The 18,121-nt window shown below is 55.3% G+C and overlaps 1 protein-coding gene across 2 annotated transcripts in view; it reads right to left on the bottom strand.

Annotated features, from left to right (window-relative positions):
• MGMT (O-6-methylguanine-DNA methyltransferase) overlaps window positions 1-18,121 on the bottom strand; it is a 188,999-nt gene that overhangs the window by 43,976 nt on the left and 126,902 nt on the right. For both annotated transcript variants that reach the window (XM_036335695.1, XM_036335694.1), the window contains exon 3: window positions 15,453-15,613. In XM_036335695.1, coding sequence (XP_036191588.1) covers window positions 15,453-15,613 — 161 coding nt within the window. The remainder of the gene's footprint in view (window positions 1-15,452; window positions 15,614-18,121) is intronic.

Raw genomic sequence — 18,121 nt, 5'->3', positions numbered from 1 at the left:
GCATAATATTCAACAACATAAGTGAAACAGACCAATGTATCAAACACTACAAACTACCAAAACTCATCCAACATGAAACAGATAACTGGAATGGTTCTGTAACTACCAAGGACTCAAATTCATAGTTTCAAATCTGAAATCACTAGGGCCAGATAACATCACCAGTAAAGTTTTATCAAACATTTAAAGAAGAAACATCCATTCAGCATTATCTTTTCCTGAAAACAGAAGAGGATGCACGTCCCAAGGCATTTTAAGAGGCTACAATGACTCCAATATCAAAACCAGAAAAAGACAGAAACCAGCTACAGATTAATATCTCCCATGGGCACAGATGTAAAAATTCTCAACAAAGTACTGGCAAATCAAACCCAACTATATATATATATATATATATATGAATAAGACACCAAAATTAAGTGGATTTTGTCCCAGGAATGGAATGCCAGGCTCTCCAATGTGTGAAAAGGGAATCTCTCTATAAAGCGACAGAGATCAAGACCGTGTGCACTGGTGAAAGAACAGATACTTAGCTCAGTGGAACAGAACAGAAACAGACCCACACAAATCCAGGAGCAAAGGCCATTTAGTGGAAAAGGATGGTCTTTCAACAAATGGCGCTCGAACAACTGGGCAGCCATGAGCAAAAAAAAAAAAAAAGCATGCATCCCTTGGGAAGGTGGGGCCTCAGGCAGGTCCCCCTCTGCGCATCATCCCTCAGCACTGGCCACGAAGTTCACAACCGGGCAGTCTCCCCGCCACCTGTCCCGCCCACCAGTCTCCTGGTCGAATGGGGGACAGGCAGGAGGGTGCCATGCACGGGCCTGTGAAAGCGCTTCGCCCTGTAGGGGCCACGCACATCCAAGCGCAGGCATCCACGAGGCTGGCAAAAACGTAAGATAATGTCACACTGTCCTTACATGTGTTTGGTCTTGGAAAATAGTTACTTTGCTGTAAATAACTGTTTATAGTAGAGTGTTGCTTTAAAATAAAGACACTTAAAAAATCCCCCGTTTACTTTCTAACATGGTACATGCAGGGAGATACAGCCCTCATGACCCAAAGCTCTTCGGGGTCCTCGACAATTCTGGGGGGCCCTAGGGATCTCCAGGCCGGGCCAGGCCACGCGGGGCTCCGAGATCAGGATGAGGAGCGCCTGGAGGCTCTGTCTGGTCTGGGCTCACGGAGCAGAGTCTTGGGGCTCATCTCGAAGACTCATCTCGCAGAAGCACTGGACCATTCGCCGAGGGAAATGAGCCCCTGCCGTGCGGGCGCTGCCACCGTTGCCTGGTGAGGCTCTCAGGTGAGGGAGGTGCAACCCCGGCAAGCCGCACCTGCGCCTTCCTGCTCACCTTCCCCGTAATTAGAGTGCCCGGAACTTATTTAACAAAAGAATTATGCCGAAGACTTTGAGCTCGAACTTAAGGAAGCCTTCAGAGAAATGATTAAACTGTGAATGTCCTGGTATGAATGTGAATAATTATCCATTAACGCCGCTACCATTCAAATAATTGTCATTCTGCTCAAAGCGGAATAACTGGCTTCTGAACAGGTGTTAACGGTTTCGGAACAATATGAGACAGAGATAGAGATAGAGATAGAGATAGAGAGAGAGATAGAGAGGGCCTACAAATGCCGAGAGGGCGGGTGGGAGGGAGTGTGGGTGTCACACCTCATACAGGGTGGCGTCGGGAAAAGGAGTCGGGATCAAGCGGAAGGTCCCCATCCAGGCCCTTTGCCGTCCCCACCCCTGCGGACTCCATGTCCGCGGGCCCTCCGTTGGGGGTCCTGCTGGCTCCGCTCTCCTTACAGACACGCCAGCTCCTGGCCAGGGCGCTGTGATCAGAGGCAACCAACCCCACGCCGAGCAAGGGACCAAGTTCCCGCCGCAACACAACCCCGTGATCCAAACACCAGAAAGGGAGAAGGTCGTATTTAAAATGACAGTGTTACCAACAAATGCAAGACAGTGTGCCTCCATCCGGCCAGGCAGCCACCGCAAGGTGACGTCACACATCCAACCAGCCTTCCTGGCGGCTTCGGTCACACGGCAGAGACGGGACCCTTCGCTAGTGGTTTCAGAGCAGATCACGCTAAATACCAGGGGTGGTCAGACGTGTGCTAACGTGCCAGCAGTCCCCGCGTGCAGACACTGCCCCTCTCCTGACCGGCAGGAACTCCCATGCATCCCGACAGAAACTTCCAGAAGCCTCCTGCGAGCCCTCACGGGCACCCAGGAGGAGGAGAGAAGCTGCGCCAGGTTTCTCTCGGCTCCTGTGTCTGAAAACAAGCCTGTTCCTCACCCTGGGCAGGTGCCCCAGGCCGGCCCACGGAGGGATGCTCCCGTCCGCCTTGTTGACTCGATTTCTGGGAAAAATGACGAATCTAACGGGGCGGGTGCTCTGACCCAGCCCCACCCGTGCGGCCTCTGGGCTTGCCTGAGAGCCCGAGGTCTGTTCCATAATTTTAGGTAACGTCTGAGGACCCACCTACCGGAAGAGAGCGCAGCCTTAATCTCCTGGTGAACGGTTCCCGCCGTCGGACGGGGATCACGCCGCGCAGGAGGCACACCACTCCTGACAGAGCTGTCAGAAGGACAGGCGGAAGGAACCTGGCGAGCTTTAATTTCTCTGCAGAGGAACGAGGGGCTCTTTGGGGATTAATCTCAGCAGCAACAGAGCCTGTGCCGCAGGCAGCGGAGGAATTCAGAGGGAGTGGTGGTGGGCTCGGAGTGGGACCCGGCTCCGCGTGTGCAGCTGACTTTGGTTCTCACCCATTCAAATGAGGCTGGGCTGCCCAGGTGTGGGCGAAGGCGGTCCCCCACGACAGGTCCCACGTGTGCCCTCGGCAGGGGGACGCAGAGGGGAGGGGCGCCCGGCCAGGGCACCCACTGGACAAGCTCCGAATAGGAAGGGACATGGTGGGCCGGGGTGTTACCCAGCCAGGGGTCAGGTCCCTTCCCTCCTCGCAGGGACCGGGGCAGAAACGCAAACAGGGGCAGCCGTGGGCCACCCCCAGGCAGCAGGCTCAGGAAACGGCCGGGTGCTTCTGCAGAGAGGGGCAGGGTGCAGAGCTGACCTAGGGCTGAGGCTCGGGGAGGTGGCCCGGCGAAGGGCACTGTGACGTGTGGAACCCGGAAATGCCGTCCTAGCAGCACTGAGGGGGGTGGGCAGGGGAGGGACGCGAGGGCATCAAGCCCAGAGGCCACCTGCACTTGGGTGTTCGTTCGGGAAGTCTCCGGGGAGCCCTGGCTCGTGCAGGGCCCTGGGGCCCTGGAGATGCAGCAGCAGGGGAGGCGGCGTTGAGTCCTGCGTCCACCCAGCACCCCGGCCGAAGGTTCTGTGCTTCCCCTCGGGGGTCTCACTCACCCCCAAGAACGACCGTTTAAAAGCATCCTCATTCACAGGGTGCACTTTCCACCCTCCTTGTAGAATGAAGAAGGAACAGCAGCTGCGCTGCCAGCACCTCACCAAGAAACACAAGGCACGCCTTCCCATGCGCGCCCAGAGCCCTGGGTGGCCCGTCACCCCACCCTTAGGTGTCTAGTCTACAGAGCAAGGACATGCTTAGAAGACGGCCTGGAGCCAGGGCGGTTGAATTGGTCAGGGTACAGGCAATAACATGCGTCCCTGGTGCTAGAAAGGCCACGGCTATGCTTCACAAGACCCCCACAGTGGTCAAGGCCACGGATGTGTCTCCTGCAGCCCCGTGCGCCGCGAACAGGTACCCCATCGTCTCTGTAGTCTCCTCCCGGCCCGGGCGCTGCCACTAGAATTCGCTCTGTCCACACAGTGCACAGCCCACCAAGAAGGCCTCCCAGAGCCGGCTACGCAGGAGCAGAGGCAGGAGCAGGCACTGGTGTTCCGGAGCAGACTCGGGAAGAGGGAGGGACGCCGTGGGCCCGGGAGGCTACGCGGGGTTGGTGTCCAGCAGAACCGAGGCAGGCAGAGGCCCCGCTTGCCCCCCCAGCTCCAGGGGACTCTCCCCAGAGACCCTCCCCGCACATGCTCACCGCCTGCTGTGGTTCCGTGCGGAGCTGCCCCCTCGGCCCGTGCTTAGACCTTCATGTCCCAGAAGTCCTTTGATGTGGCTGTTACTGTGGCCTAGAACTTGACAGTAAGTGGGCAGAGAAGTGACAGGTAGAAAGATCTTTGTTCCAATGACAAGGTGACTTGGCTCCGTTCCTTAGTTTCCCGTGAGACAAACTGCCCACCGAGGAGCGCTCTCCCTGCAGAGCTGTGGCTGCAGCAGCGCCGTGCCCAGCCCTGCACACGGCGGCACGCGGGGACCATGTCCTTGGTGCCTTCCGCTGGATGCCATGGACAGCACTTGAGAGTAAGGGCCCAAGGCCTCACCGAGCTGATGGGCAGAGCGGAGCCCGGGCCACTTGCCCTCGCGGGGACTCGGGGGAAAACGCTCCCCTTGGTGAAGGTGGCAGCCCCTTCTAGGGCTGGGTGTTTGGTGGCCTCAGCTCACCCTCATGCTGACATTGTTATCACCGTCCCCACGTCACAGATGGGGACTCAGAGGCCTCGAAAGGCTGTTCTGGGCTGAACCGTAACCCCCCCTCCCCCAATTCAAATTCTGAAGTCCTAACCCGCAGCACCTCAGAAGTGATAGGAACTTTAAAGAGGCGACTGAGTTGAGACCTGACTCTGGTCTGACTGGTGTCCCTATGAGAGAAGGAGATGAGGACAGAGACCCAGGGGATCTGTGCAGAGGGACGGCCACCTGAGAGGTGTCCATCTCCAGCCCAAGCAGAAGGGCTCAGAGGAAACAGACTTGGTCCTGGACTCAGCCTCCAGAGCTGAGAGGGAAGCCGCCAGGCTGGGCTGCTTGTCACTGCGGCCGCCGCGCTGGCTGAGACGCAGGCTGAGAGTGCTTCCCGAGGCTGCGCAGGCAGGCAGAGGGGGCGCAGGCAGGCAGAGGGGGTGCAGGCAGGCAGAGGGGGCGCAGGCAGGCAAGGGGGCGCAGGCAGGCAGAGGGGGCGCAGGCAGGCAGAGGGGGCGCAGGCAGGCAGAGGGGGCGCAGGCAGGCAGAGGGGGCGCAGGCAGAGGGGGCGCAGGCTCCCACACGCCACGCAAATGCTTTCACAGACCATCCCCCAGGCTCCACGCCACCTGACAGCCCCGACACAAAGGCAGCGTCCCTCCTGGCGATGGAGGCCTGTGTGCCACGTGGACGAGCCCCCAGGCACCTCCAAAGATGACACCCGCTGGGGAAGGGCCCAGGGCGGCATGGAGAAAGCCTAGCCGCCTCCCCTGAAAGCCCTGCAGAACGGGGCTGGGTCCAGGTCCCTCCCGAGAACCACAGCTGCTTAGAACACTCAGGTCTGCTGTTCTGGCGCCGAGCGAAGATCTGCCCTTGACAACCTGGGGCCAGGGGGTGCAGGCTCCCCTGGCTCCCCTGGGAGGCGGCCGCGTTTCCGGGCCACACACTGGCACGGGCTGCTGGGCTGCACAGCGCTGCCCACCAAACCACAGGTCAGAGTGACAGCTCCCTGAGCACCTTCAGCAGGAGGAGCAGACCGATGACAGCCTCGTGGCTCCAGTCATGCAAATCAGACACTTTGCAGGGGCCGAGAAGCCCTGGCCTGAACACCAAGGTCAAACCAAAGGCAAGTGCCCCTGCTCTGGGCATTGAGCTGTGGTCAGCTTTGGTCAAGGGGCTAAGGCAGTGAGCTTGGTGGCCCTGTCACCATGCATGGCTGTACACAGGAGCATCCAGCGTGCAAGTGAGACTTCTCCGAATTCTCTGCAGGCACACCGCCGGGCCCGCCCTCCAGCTCTGCAGACCAGACTGAGGCAGGAGCTGTGAGCACCGACAGCCCTCACACCGACGCTCTTATTAATACAAATGGGGCCATGAATAACATTTAAATGCATCAGCTTTAACACAAATGAACAAGACCATCCAATGAAACTTAAAAAATGAATCCTGGCCCTGGCCTGTGTGGCTCAGTTGTTTGGACAGGGTCCCATGCCCCAAACGGTTGCCAGTTCAATGCCCAGTCAGGGCACATGCCTAGGTTGTGGGCTCGATCTCAGGCTGGGGTATGTACAGGAGGCAGGCCGATAGATGTTTCTCTCTCTCCCTCTCCTTTCCTCTCTCTCTCTCAAATCAATAATTAAAAAAAAACATTAAAAAAATGAATCCTATATTCTAGAAAACAAAACACAGCCAGGGAAGAAAAGAGTCAGGGACCCCCAGCCAGGGGCTACCACGGCGAAACCGCGGCGGACTGTGAAGGGCGTGTGGCGCCAGGACGCAGGCTGTGATGGACATCAAAAGGTGTTAATGGTTTCAATATTTATCTGCTGCAGGGAAGCACTCTAAAAAGAAGACAGAAAAAAAAATTCTGCTAATGGCTGTGTCTTTGCCATTAAAATGAAAAGCTTAATGCATCTTATAATCAGAGGACAATTTGCAAATCATTAAGAGAAATGTAAAATTCCATTAAAATACAAATCAAGAGACTCTCCCCGGACTAATAATCTTTTTGATATTATTTTGCATTTCACTATTTCTGTTCCAATACCCAGACCCCACCAGTGATCAGGCTCTGAACATGCTACTAACCACAGCCGACTTCTTTAACGAGAGACTGAGAGAAGGATCATCTGCGATTCAGAGCAGGTACTAATGAAGAATTCCATATATTCTGAAATTTAATTAAAACCCCAAAGATTTCAAATTAGATGCAATTTGAAATGCCTGGGGCAGAAATACATGCACTTGCGTGGCGAGGGTACCACACTGAAAGTTGATACCGTAATTGGTCTTGATGTATTTTTGTGTTGCTGGGCTGAAGCACAGAACTCATAACCATATAAAAATTCTCTGTAGATTACCTGCTCATTGAAAATGCCATCACTCAGGTAGGTCTCCACTAAATTACCATGCTGCTAAAATGCACAAAGTGACTCGGAGAGGAGAGCGGCACAGCTGGCCGACGCGCCGTGAGTTATGCATGCGTCAACGTGGCCTTTTTTCTTCGTAAAATATGCTCAGTTGAATATTAAAATATAATTGGCATTCAACCTAAGTAGCTTAAACCATTTTGTTATCTTCTTTTAAACTGATTTGGCTCCTCCACAGTTATTTTCAAGGATGCGACTCACAAACTAATGATACCGTCACATTCAGCTAGATTTGTGCCGTTTTACATTTGCCATAAACAGGAGCCGGCTCAGCAGCCTGCTAGGGCCGCCTTTAATATGAGCCCCTCTTGAACATCAAAGGCCCAGTCCTCGGAAAGACAGGCGGGGAGGATATGCCATTTATGTTGGTTCTTGCATATCTTATTCTAAAAAGAGAAAGGGATGCAAATTTCCTATGAGAAGTGTAGGTCTTGGCCAAGCAATGAGCCAGTGTCTCAGCTCCATCACCGGGTGAGAACTGTGCTGGGCACGGGCACGGGTACAGGCACGGGCATGGGCATAGCCCAGCCAGGCAGGGATGTGTGTCATTTAAAGAAGCAGGCAATGCAAACCCACCCAGGCCAGGAACGGTCCTCCTCTGTACACAGGATGTATTTTGTGTCACAATGAACAGCGGTGCTCAAGAAAAGAAAAAGTAGTTGTCATAGTAACGGAGATACGGGATAGATTTATGCTTGCCGAGAGGCAGTGCTCACCAGAAATATCATTTCCCAAAATATGATCAATGTTTACTTTAGTATTTGGGAGGGCAGCACGAAAGCAGATCTAAACTTAAGTGACTGGCTGATGTGTTTAAGGGTTAAAAAGACTTCCCTTTCCCCTACTTCACGCTTCCATGTGCTGGTTCAGAAGGATGTCGCTGGCATTGAAACATCACCCGGTGCCCCAGAGGGCTGAGCCTGTGGCCTGCGGACTCGACCCACGTAGTCATGGCAGCTGCACCCCTGGCCTCAGCCTCACCCCTCCTCCAGGTAGAGTCTGATTTCTCCGTCCCAGCATGTGAAACATGACCTGTAACGGGCACATGCTTGTAAATCTTACATTCTGAGTCTGTTTGAATATAAGGGCAAAAATCGTGTGATAAAGCATTTAAATTAAGTAATCGTTTTCACACTTTCGGCTCCTACAAAGAGTTTCACAGCTTCATTGTCATGAATTTTATATAAATATTCACACATTTAACATATTGATAACTTCGAGTGCATTTCTATGAAAGTTTTACTAAAATATTTTCTCTAGAAACCTAGGTCATAGAGAGAATTCTATTTATTATTGCCAGAATGATATCAAAACACATGAACAGCGCCCGTGAACTGTGAGCATACAACACTCTGTGACAACAAACATATCAAACGTTTGCTGTGGAAGCAAGCAGTGCACGCTTGTCTAGTGACTACGGTGGGAATAAAATTTTTAAAAGCATATTTAAGTGCAAAGTCTGTTTTTACTTTAAAATACAGGCCTGATAGAAAATCCCTATTTTCCAAAGCCCACGTCAAGTGAAAAATGGTTGCAGTGACAATGCGAATTCCATTTCCTCCGGGGCCCCTGCTCCTTGGAGGTGAACTAACCTGAGTCCAGGAGGCAGACACGCAGATGACTGTGGTAAATGCATAATGTGAGCAGGCTGACTTTTATTTTTAATAGGAGCCTTCATCGGTTTGCTGTTTAATTACTGTGCTAGCGGTAACAGTTGTATTTAACGTGGATATTTTCCCATAAAAGCAGCCCTCGTAATCATTTCAATGATAAGTGCTGTTTATCGGCAATAGACGCCCCATTCTATCCGACAAGGTCTGAGAGCGGCTGACGCTGTCTCTGTGGCTACCCTTCGAGCTTGGTTAGGTTATGCAGTGGGACTGCGGCGACCTTGAGTGAAGTTCACTTTTTACCTGATTCATGGAAACCTCAGGGACCGGAGGATCTGACCGCCTCAGGTCTAGGATGGACGGTTCAGGTCAGCAGGCTTCCCCGGAGGCCTTGGTGACCACTGATTACACAGGGACCAGGGATGTTCTTGGGGTCCAGCAGGCTCTGTTCAGCCCCGACCAGCATCTCAGGAGCTGGACCCATCAACCACATTCTCCTTCAGGAGGGGGATTTTAAGCGCCTGCTCTCTAGGGAAGCGTGAGGCCACAGAGGGGATTATGTGACTAGTCCAAAGCCAGCCCAGCGATCCCCGGGTGGGACCCACACTTGATCTGTGAGAAGGGCTCGAATCCAGAACCCGAAGAACCGCGTCCCCTCTGCTGGCCCTGCTGTGGCTCACGGTCTACAGAAGAATCCAGAGCCTCATGTGTCCAGCTGTTCCAACAGAAACACACAGTGTGGACCAGTGTCCTGGACACCTCCCGCGGCTCCTGGCTGGCTTTGCTGACCCTCGCCCGTGGGTGACCCTGGCCGCACCTGGCGAGACTCCTGAGCTGACTGCACGCCTGACAGCAGAGGTGTGGACGTGCAGCCCCTCGTGCTCATTTTTTTCCAAATCGAGAATACAGCCGCCATATTGGTACTCTACCTCCTCACCCGGCTCAAACCCGAGCTCCCGACCAGGCAGACATGCACACATGACCTAGAATGTAAGTTAACAACGGAGCAAACACAGCCATTGTCTCACAGCGTCTCAAACAAAATCATTGTCAAGGACAGTAAACTCAGTGTAGGGTGGAGCACACAGTGATCGCACTCAGACGAGCTGGATCCATTGTAATAAATTTCTTTAGGGCAATAATTCTCAAAATAGGGCCCATGCATATATACACATGTACATGTAAATATATGTGTAGATTTGTCTATCCTAATATTTCAATGCATCTTGGAAGGAGTGAGAAGTATAGGTATAGTATTATGGACAAGCTTTCTAGAACATTCTGATACACACCCCCCTCACACCCCTAGGTAAAGGAGCTGAAACAGGAGTAACTTGAAAAATCTATTTGCCTGGATGAACCACAGTTGAAACTTTAAAAACTCCTCATCCAAGACGTGGCTGCGCAGCCTAAAGAATCAGCAAGAGCTAACGACCATCGCCGGCGGGAAACGGCACGGTCAAATGGGAAACGATGAACTAAGACACAATCCGGACCCCGGCCTTTGGCCCCTGAAATTCACCAACATGGCAGAGTGCGGTCATCAGCAAGCTGAGGAGAGAGCAGCCGGTGCCCGAGTGTTTCCGAGCTGGGATGGCCAGCCCCACGTCCACGGAGTCAGGACCAACCAGGACAGCGGCCGCCAAGAGCCAGCGCCCCGCAGGGACCCTGCAGAACAGCCACCTGCGGGACCATGTCCTCTCCGCTCAGGCTGGGAGCCCCACCCAGAGAAACCTCAACCCAGACGCCATCCCGGTCACCTAGCATTTCCGATCCGCTGAAGCGCTGGAAGCGACAGGGTCCAATGTGGCCAGGGACCAGGCAGCCCCGAGAGGGGAAGGGGGAGCCCCCGGGGGCCTCTCTTCTGGGAAAGGGCAGTGCCCACTGCTGGGCCCTCTGCAGAAAGCAGCCTCCTCTCCGAAGGGCTCTGGACAGGGAAGCATGACCGCTGGGGCGGGTCTTCCGCTCCCATGGGGGAGGGACCCCTCGATGGTTCAGCCAGAAAGGACCTCGGTGAAGCAGACTGTCTCCCCACCTCGTCGCCTCCGGGCTGGCTCTACACCCCGTAGACGGCTTCGCTTCCGCGATTTCTGCCCTCCTTTCACTCTCAAACATCCCACTCGTCTTCTCTCTCGTGTCCTAACCCTGGGAACATGGGGTTTTTCTGTCCATGACACAGGCGCCGGGCTGCTCCTGCTCTGACTCCCGGCACCTGGACTTCCCGGCCACACCTGCTCTCGGGCTCTGGACCTGGTCTCTCCGTCTGACCTGGCCCAGCCCCAGCCCCTGAGGCCTGGGACCCAGGTTCCCACGTTTACCGCCCCGAAAAGGCACGCGGCAGCTCCAGGGCTGAAAGAGGCGTTCCAGCAGCTGCCTTCCTCCCGCGGACGTAAGAGCAGTGTCCTTGGCTGGCTCTCAACCCGCCCGGGCACCCCTGCCAGCCCCACCAGCGACATTGCAGCAAGGCCAACGATCCGCACGTCCCCATTTGAGAGGGGGGACTGGTGATGGCCTGTCCCGGGAGCGGTAAGTGCATCCCTGTTTCAGCCGCTCTCTTCTATGTGAGCTGGTGATGGTCTTAAACCAGGGGTGGGCAAACTTTTTGACTCGAGGGCCACAATGGGTTCTTAAACTGGACCGGACGGCCGGAACAAAAGCATGGATGGAGTGTTTGTGTGAACTAATATAAATTCAAAGTAAACATCATTACATAAAAGGGTACGGTCTTTTTTTTTTTTTTAGTTTTATTCATTTCAAACGGGCCGGATCCGGCCCTCGGGCCATAGTTTGCCCACGGCTGTCTTAAACTCAGGGGAAAATATCCGCACCAATAGCTGGAAGCACAGCGCTGCCCCTGCTGTGGTCACAGGGGAGGGGGGACTAAAGAGAAAACCCTCCGACCACCAAGACCCTCTGAAGACTAACTCGCTGGATCCACCATGAGGATCACCACGGGCTCCAGACATGGACCGAAGGGGGCTCCGCGCCTGAGAGACCCAGGCCTGGCTGGCTGGCTGGCTGTTTCCAGGACGTGAGGGACAGCCAGGGACAGAGGAGCTGGCCGGGTGGCCAAGGGTGTAGGGGCTGGAGGACAGCCCTGCTTGGTACCCAAGTAGGCTTCTAAAGGGCTCTCTTGGTGAGGATGGAGGAAAGGGTGGCTCCCTTCCTCGCGCTGTCCCTGCCTCCCAGGACTCACAGCCTCCCCTGGAAGGCCCTGGGCTCTGGGACTCCCCAGGACACCGGGAGGGTAGCTGAGCCCCCTGACAGGGCCTCTCCTGAAGTCTCTGGTTGGAATTTGGGGAGAGGCCCTTGGGAAAGGGGTTCTCAGAGCCCCACGAACGCGAGAATCCTTCCAAGGCTCCGTGCCGGAGGCTGTAGCCGGCAGGTTTAAAAATGCAGGTTTTACTACTGTCATGCCACCGATTTCATAGCTACAAGCTAATAGCTGTGACGAAGGAATTATTAAAGTGTTAAATATTTCATTTAAAAGGGAACATTGCCGTCACTTTAAAAAGAAAACTCAGACCTCATCTGTTGAAAACCATCATGTGGGAGACGGCACCGGGAGGACCGGCTAAGGGCCCAGCATCTCGCTGGGCCATCGGTGGTGGTGGTGGTGGTGGGGGGGGGTTGTGTGTCCCCAGCACAGGGCTGGGCCCCCCGGGCTGGCAGGTAACGCAGAAAGGCCGGGGTTAGCAGCCTGCCCGCCCGTCTCGTCTTCCCGGCCACGGGCAGCCTGTGCGCGGGAGGGCCTCCGCGGGCAGAGGGAGGGCTCCGAACAGAAAGAAGCGTTCCGAATGGGAAGCCGGCCCTGCGGGTCCGCAGGCTGCGCTCCTGACTTCACGGTGAGACAGCGCCCGGCCAGGCGCCACCTCTGACTCCAATGCTCCTGCCTCCGGCCTCTCGGGCTGCGTCAGATGCCTGTTACACTAAGAAGCTAAGTTCATTTGTGAGCAAACCAAGAAGTCAGGGAGTGTTCACAGAAAACAGGTTGAAATGGTATTTCATCATGAAAGAAAGGTTTTTTCATCATTCAGCCAAGGTTTACTTCAAGAATAATGGCTTCACTAAAGAACGGTTTCTTGGAGAAAAATGAATTCAAAATACACAAGACTGGCCTTTGGGAGAGGTTTCTAGGGAGGACGTGACCTCCCCGATACGCATCCTCGTGCTACGAGGCTGCGAGCTCTCGGTCACAGAAAAGCGATTCTGTCCACACTCGAATAAACCAGCTTAGCAAAAACCGAACCCCCAAACACAAGAAGAAAACGCCCCACCTGTAAAACCCCAACCTCAGAGGGAGCTCGGCGTCCTCCGCAGCTCACTGTTCACGGTAATTCCTTCACGGCGCGGCCCTGTGCTCCTGGCTCCTGGCCCTGACAGCCCCCTCTCCCGGCCCCGGGACCAGGCAGCAATCGGTTCCCTGAGAGAAAGCCCCAGCAGCTACCTGGCTGCTGCTCTAACTCCGGGAACTCTCTGAGAGAAGCTGAACCACCTGGCATTCCCAGCATCTGCTGTGTTAACCCAGCGGACAGCAGTGTCGTGTGGTTCACCTTCGCATGCATTTCTGTGGCTCCTTCCAAACGGAGCCAGCGGTTCACAGTGCGCTCACCTCACGGAGGATCCTGCAAGGACAGGCCGTCTGGCCATGCGCAAGAGGGGCCCGTGGGCAGCAGGACAGGCCACGCTGAGGCCCAAGGGGCCAACGGCGGAGGGCCTGGGGCAGAGGTCACGAGCGGTACCTTCAGGGCTTCCAGGAGAAAGAGTAGGGGACAAGTGGAAACAGGCAGACCTGGTCTCCTCTCAGAAGCCAGAACATGAGGAAACAATGACACACAGACGTATGCTCAACATACTCAAAAGTTAACATGCATAGAAAGGACACTTATTCCCCATTTAAAATGGCTCCCCGCCCCTCCCCCCACACACAAAGGCTCATTTCTCTGTGTTAATCCCAGCCCCAGAGCTCCGAGGCTGCCCACCACCTCCCTGTGTGGGGCCTGCCCTCTCCCTACAATGACACTGGCTCCTAGACACACGGCAGAGAGAGCAAAGCCCACAAAGGCTGGACACACAGGGGAGTGGCACAGCCGGGGCCGGTGCCAATGAACTCTGTGCTGTCCACCTCCCTCCTTAAACCGTAACATCCCCACGCCTGGCTCCTGCCCAGGAGTGACTGAGCAGCGTGGGACACCCTGGGCAGGCGGGTGCTGCCCCCACCTCCCAAACCAGCTGGAGGGGGCCCCGGCGCACTCAGATGTGCCTGTCAGCACCGCAGGGCTTGTCTCACGGGGGGCAGGACAGGCTACTGGGGTAACTGGGACCTTCCTCCTATCCCCACGGCTGCTCCCAGCTGGCCCTGATCACCAGCCCTCCCATCACCATGACCTGCTGGCCGAGGAGACGGCCTGGCCTGGTGCGGGCCCAGAGCCGGGGACGCGGGGCGAGAGCGGCTGGTGCCCCTCTCCAAGAGCTGAAGACAGGCCTCCAGGACCAGACAGGCCCGCTGCTCCCCACCCCCTCAGATGCACGGAACTGCTGCCCTGGTTTTGTAAGTTTTTTGTTCTGACAATTTCAAAACCTGAAATGTCTGCTCCCCATGTGACAGAAGGAAAGCCGGTTGGACGGTTCTTTCCCAGCAGCAGAGAGAAGAGGTCATGGCTCGCAGATTCCCAGCTGCCTCTCTGAGTTCCTCGGCTAGCAGAGCATGGCCCCGGCACAGTCACCCACCGCAATCAGCCCCGGGACTCCTGGTGCTGGGGGGAGGGGCCCGAGCAGGCAGGGTGAGCACGGGGCCCTGTGGACGATGGCGGGTTCTGGACACGTGCAGAGCGCCGTCCAGCATCCCCATCCTAGAGCCCCCTGTGAAAATCTCTGAAGCCCCCACCGACAGAGACCTTCTGAACGACATGGGCTGATAGGCACCTCTTCTCAGAACTCCCCGGCTAGTTCATTATGTGCAAAAACGCGCAAGGTCTTCTCTGTTGACTGTGAGTCAACTCACGTGTTAGCTCAGCCTTTCAGGGGTTTCTCTACCCGCCCCCCTGTAAACACTGCTCCATTTTCAAGTTCGTTTTCGCTGAAAATCATAGTAGGAATTAGAATGCCATTAAACTTATTTGGTGCATTCCATTTTCAAGTTCAAGACTGCTTTAAATTTACCCTACCTAAAGTCTCAGGGTGATTCTTTAAGCACACGGCTGTATGCCTTCACACGGATATACCTGTATAAATGCTCACTTATAACAAAACTTGAAAAGTCTCTATGCAAAATAAACCTGTGTGTGGTATGTGTCTAGAATGACTTCCTGCCGTAAGTAAGAATCCAAACAAGAGCTTACAAAGGAACGCCTGGGAAAACGTTTTGGGATTATCAGACTGTTTGTGCCTCTGGCACACTCCACTGAGGCAACGCGTTCTCGGCTCATCCCTTAAAAGTATAACTTCTAACTATGGCAAGTTCGAGAAGTGAAGGTGAAAACTCATCCAAGAAGACTGCTTCTACCCAGGCTGCTGTACGTGTCAGCCACTGGGTCGATGGCAGTGGCTGCCTGTCCACGGCCTCGTTTTCTGTGCTGTTGGCCAGTAGATAGTTCAAGTTCACAATGAGCTCATTGAGAAGTTTACTGCCGCTCAGATGTGTTCCTGCTTAAACCTTTCCGCCCGCGAGAGTCCAGAGTCAGTATGCATGCAGCATTTTCCCTGCCTTTGCCAAGAACGACGGGACCACGTGCCAAAACTAACAGAGCCACTGGGAAGCGGTGGGGCTCGCGCCCTCTGTCCTAACAGCATGGCCACATGCTGCCCGGGCAGAGGATGGAGGAGTATGGAGTTGGTCCAGTCCATAAAACACGCTGTGACGTAAGTGACAGCTCACGAGGCCGCTCCCTGAAGGAAGCGCCGCGGCGGCCGAGGTACTGACCTTGCAGGAAGACGGGGTGGTGGAGCGCAGGCACGGGGAGCTCCTGGAGGGCCGTGGGCTCCTGGAAGTAGGCGTCCAGCCAGGCCGCGCACTCCATCAGGGGCCTCACCGTCTCCTCTGGGCTGCCGAGCGGCTCAGGAGGGGCGGGGGCCTCGGTGGGGCTGCAAAAGTGATAACAGGAGATTAATAAAGCTCGAGGCCCTGCTCCACACATCTGAAGAGCAAAGAGAAAACACTACCGCCCCGAAGGGGGTCAAGGCTAGCGACGAGCACCCACGTCTCCACTAGCTGTGCAACTGGCGTGAGGACAGCAGAGGCGCTGGAGGAGGGCCAGGCTGAGACCCGGGGAGTTTTCTCACCCACGAGTCCACCTTCTGTTTTAAGAAACATGACATCTTTGAAAACAGCAAAGAATGAGGCCGGTGGGTCTGGAACCCCACCTCTCGGATGACGATGCCCGTGTCCCGTGGTGTCCGCCCCCTCCTAGGGGTGATTCCTAGGAAGGGGGGTCCCAGGACACGGCACTTCTGTTTGGGGCTCTGAACGCTTGTGCCGAGCCAGAAGCAAGCTGTGACAGAGCGATGACGACAGCACGGAAGCAACTCGAGGGCCGGTGTGCCTGTCCTTCTGCAGGACGAACGGGTGTACGTTTGCCTCTATGGTCACCTGTCCGTCAAGTCACCAGTGTTCGCTACCAAAAGCTTTTTCCAGAAATGCTAGGGAAGTAATTACACTGCTCCTCACCCTCTCACCTGCCCACCCCCAACAGAACAGCACGTCCACGCGTTTCCAATCGCCTGTGCTCTTTCAGGGGCATTTCCTCCCAGTCCGCTCTCCGTCTGCGGAGTCTCATGCTTGACGGTGTCTGTGTGTGGGTCCTTCCGGGTTTGTGATTTCAGTTACAGGACCATGACTTCCATGCGTGGGGTTTCCATCTGTTCCTTTTCCAACTCTTGTTGCTCATTGCGGTTGCTAGTCTCCCTTTTATCTCCTTAAGCTGAAAGCAATGTACTTAGGCTCCCTTCAGTGGGCCTGTTCGGTCCAGCGGGTGCTGATTCTGTCTGCGGGACCTGCAGCCGCCCCTCACGGAGCCGACCTCTCGGCAGGGGCTGGTTTCTGGGTATGTGCTCCGCTGGAGCAAGAAGACGAGTCCCAGTCCCGCAGGCGACTTTCTTGCCCACCACCAGGCCCCGGACATAGGGCACATGTCCTGGGTGCTCCAGGCCTGGCGGGCAGTTGCTCTCATTTCCCTTCCAGACGCTACAGCTGCTCAGCCTTCTTGGGACGGCAGGAAAGCTGCCAAAACACAGGTACGGAGGCTCTTCCTGGAGCCCTGCCGCCTCCCTGCCTGGCGCCCCGCCCGGAGGCAGGTAGGGGAGCTGCACTCTGCAGGCTGTCTGTCTTCAACCTGCTCTCACGGCCCCTGGGAGAGGCCAGCGCCTGGCCATGCGGCCCAGCACAGGGAGGTGAAGAGAGCCAATGCACCAAGTCCCCGCCTTCAACCCATCTGGGGGACTCCCTCCTGAGGAGGCCAGCGAGGGTCAGGGATCCCCTCAAAACCTCCCATGACCACCTGGGTCTGGCCCCTCCTGCAGAACCCAGATGGGGCTGGGTGCTGGTCAAGGATCACCATTGCTGGTCTTCAGGGCTGTGGGGCCTGCTGTCCGTCAGGCACAGAATCGGGGTTCCTCAGTGAGGGGTGAACACTACGGGAGATGGGCGTCTTCATCCGAGAGGTGGGGTTCCATACCCACCGGCCTCCTTCTTTGCTTCCAGACTCACGTCTCCTGACTCAGGTACCCCTGTGACACAGGGTGCCTCGGGCACCCCACGGCAATGCCCACGCCGGTGGCCGCGCCCGCCGCTGCTCAGGGAATTGAAATGGGAGCTGGGTTTCCTAGCATTTCCCATCCTCAGAGGACATTTGAAGAATTTTTATAGTAGTGAAATTCATCTGAAATTGATTTTTTATGCTTGTGCTAAAGACCTCAACCTCTGCCTTACTCTGTGGCTCTCCTTTTTAACTCTTTCTCTATTGGCGTTAGATTACTATTCATGGGTGAAATGTAATTAAGCAGCTTTGATTCTGGAGCCAGGATTTATGATGCTACATTTAAAACGAATGACATTAAACACACACATAAAACCAGATTTTTAAAGCCATGACACAAATTTCCATTTCTACAATAAAATGAAATTTATTCTCTGCCCTGCCCTCTCCTCCAACCTCGCCCGGCTCGTCCCTGAGAGAGCTGTGGTGTGACGGTCTCTGGGCGTTGCTGACGGCCACTCAGATCACAAAGGAGGCCCTTCGGCTCCACGACCCCTCAGCCCTGAAATCCCGGCCATGGGGGGCCCTGAGCCCCATGCTCGCTTAAACCCCACGCCCAAGTCTCCCCGGGGAGCCAGGCAGCTCCCCCACCAGGGACATGCAAACACTACGGCCACCAATGGTTCAGGTGCTAACGTCGAGGACAGGAGGAGCAAGAGGCGGTTTTAACTTGAACTGGGCCCCACGACTCCCTTTCTGGGTGGCCGTAGGTAGGTTGCTTAAATTGTAAGCCAGTTTTTAATGGACATCCTAAGACCTTCCTATTTGGGCCTGAAATTAATGTCAGAACCTCAACAAGCCCACAGAGGAATTTACTGTAGTATTTTAAAACACCCAT

Source organism: Myotis myotis, unplaced genomic scaffold (assembly GCF_014108235.1).
Source record: "Myotis myotis isolate mMyoMyo1 unplaced genomic scaffold, mMyoMyo1.p scaffold_m19_p_15, whole genome shotgun sequence".
In the NCBI taxonomy this organism is placed as follows: Eukaryota; Metazoa; Chordata; class Mammalia; order Chiroptera; family Vespertilionidae; genus Myotis; species Myotis myotis.
The sequence above is the reverse complement of the archived record's forward strand: the minus strand, read 5'-3'. Positions and strand labels throughout refer to the sequence as shown.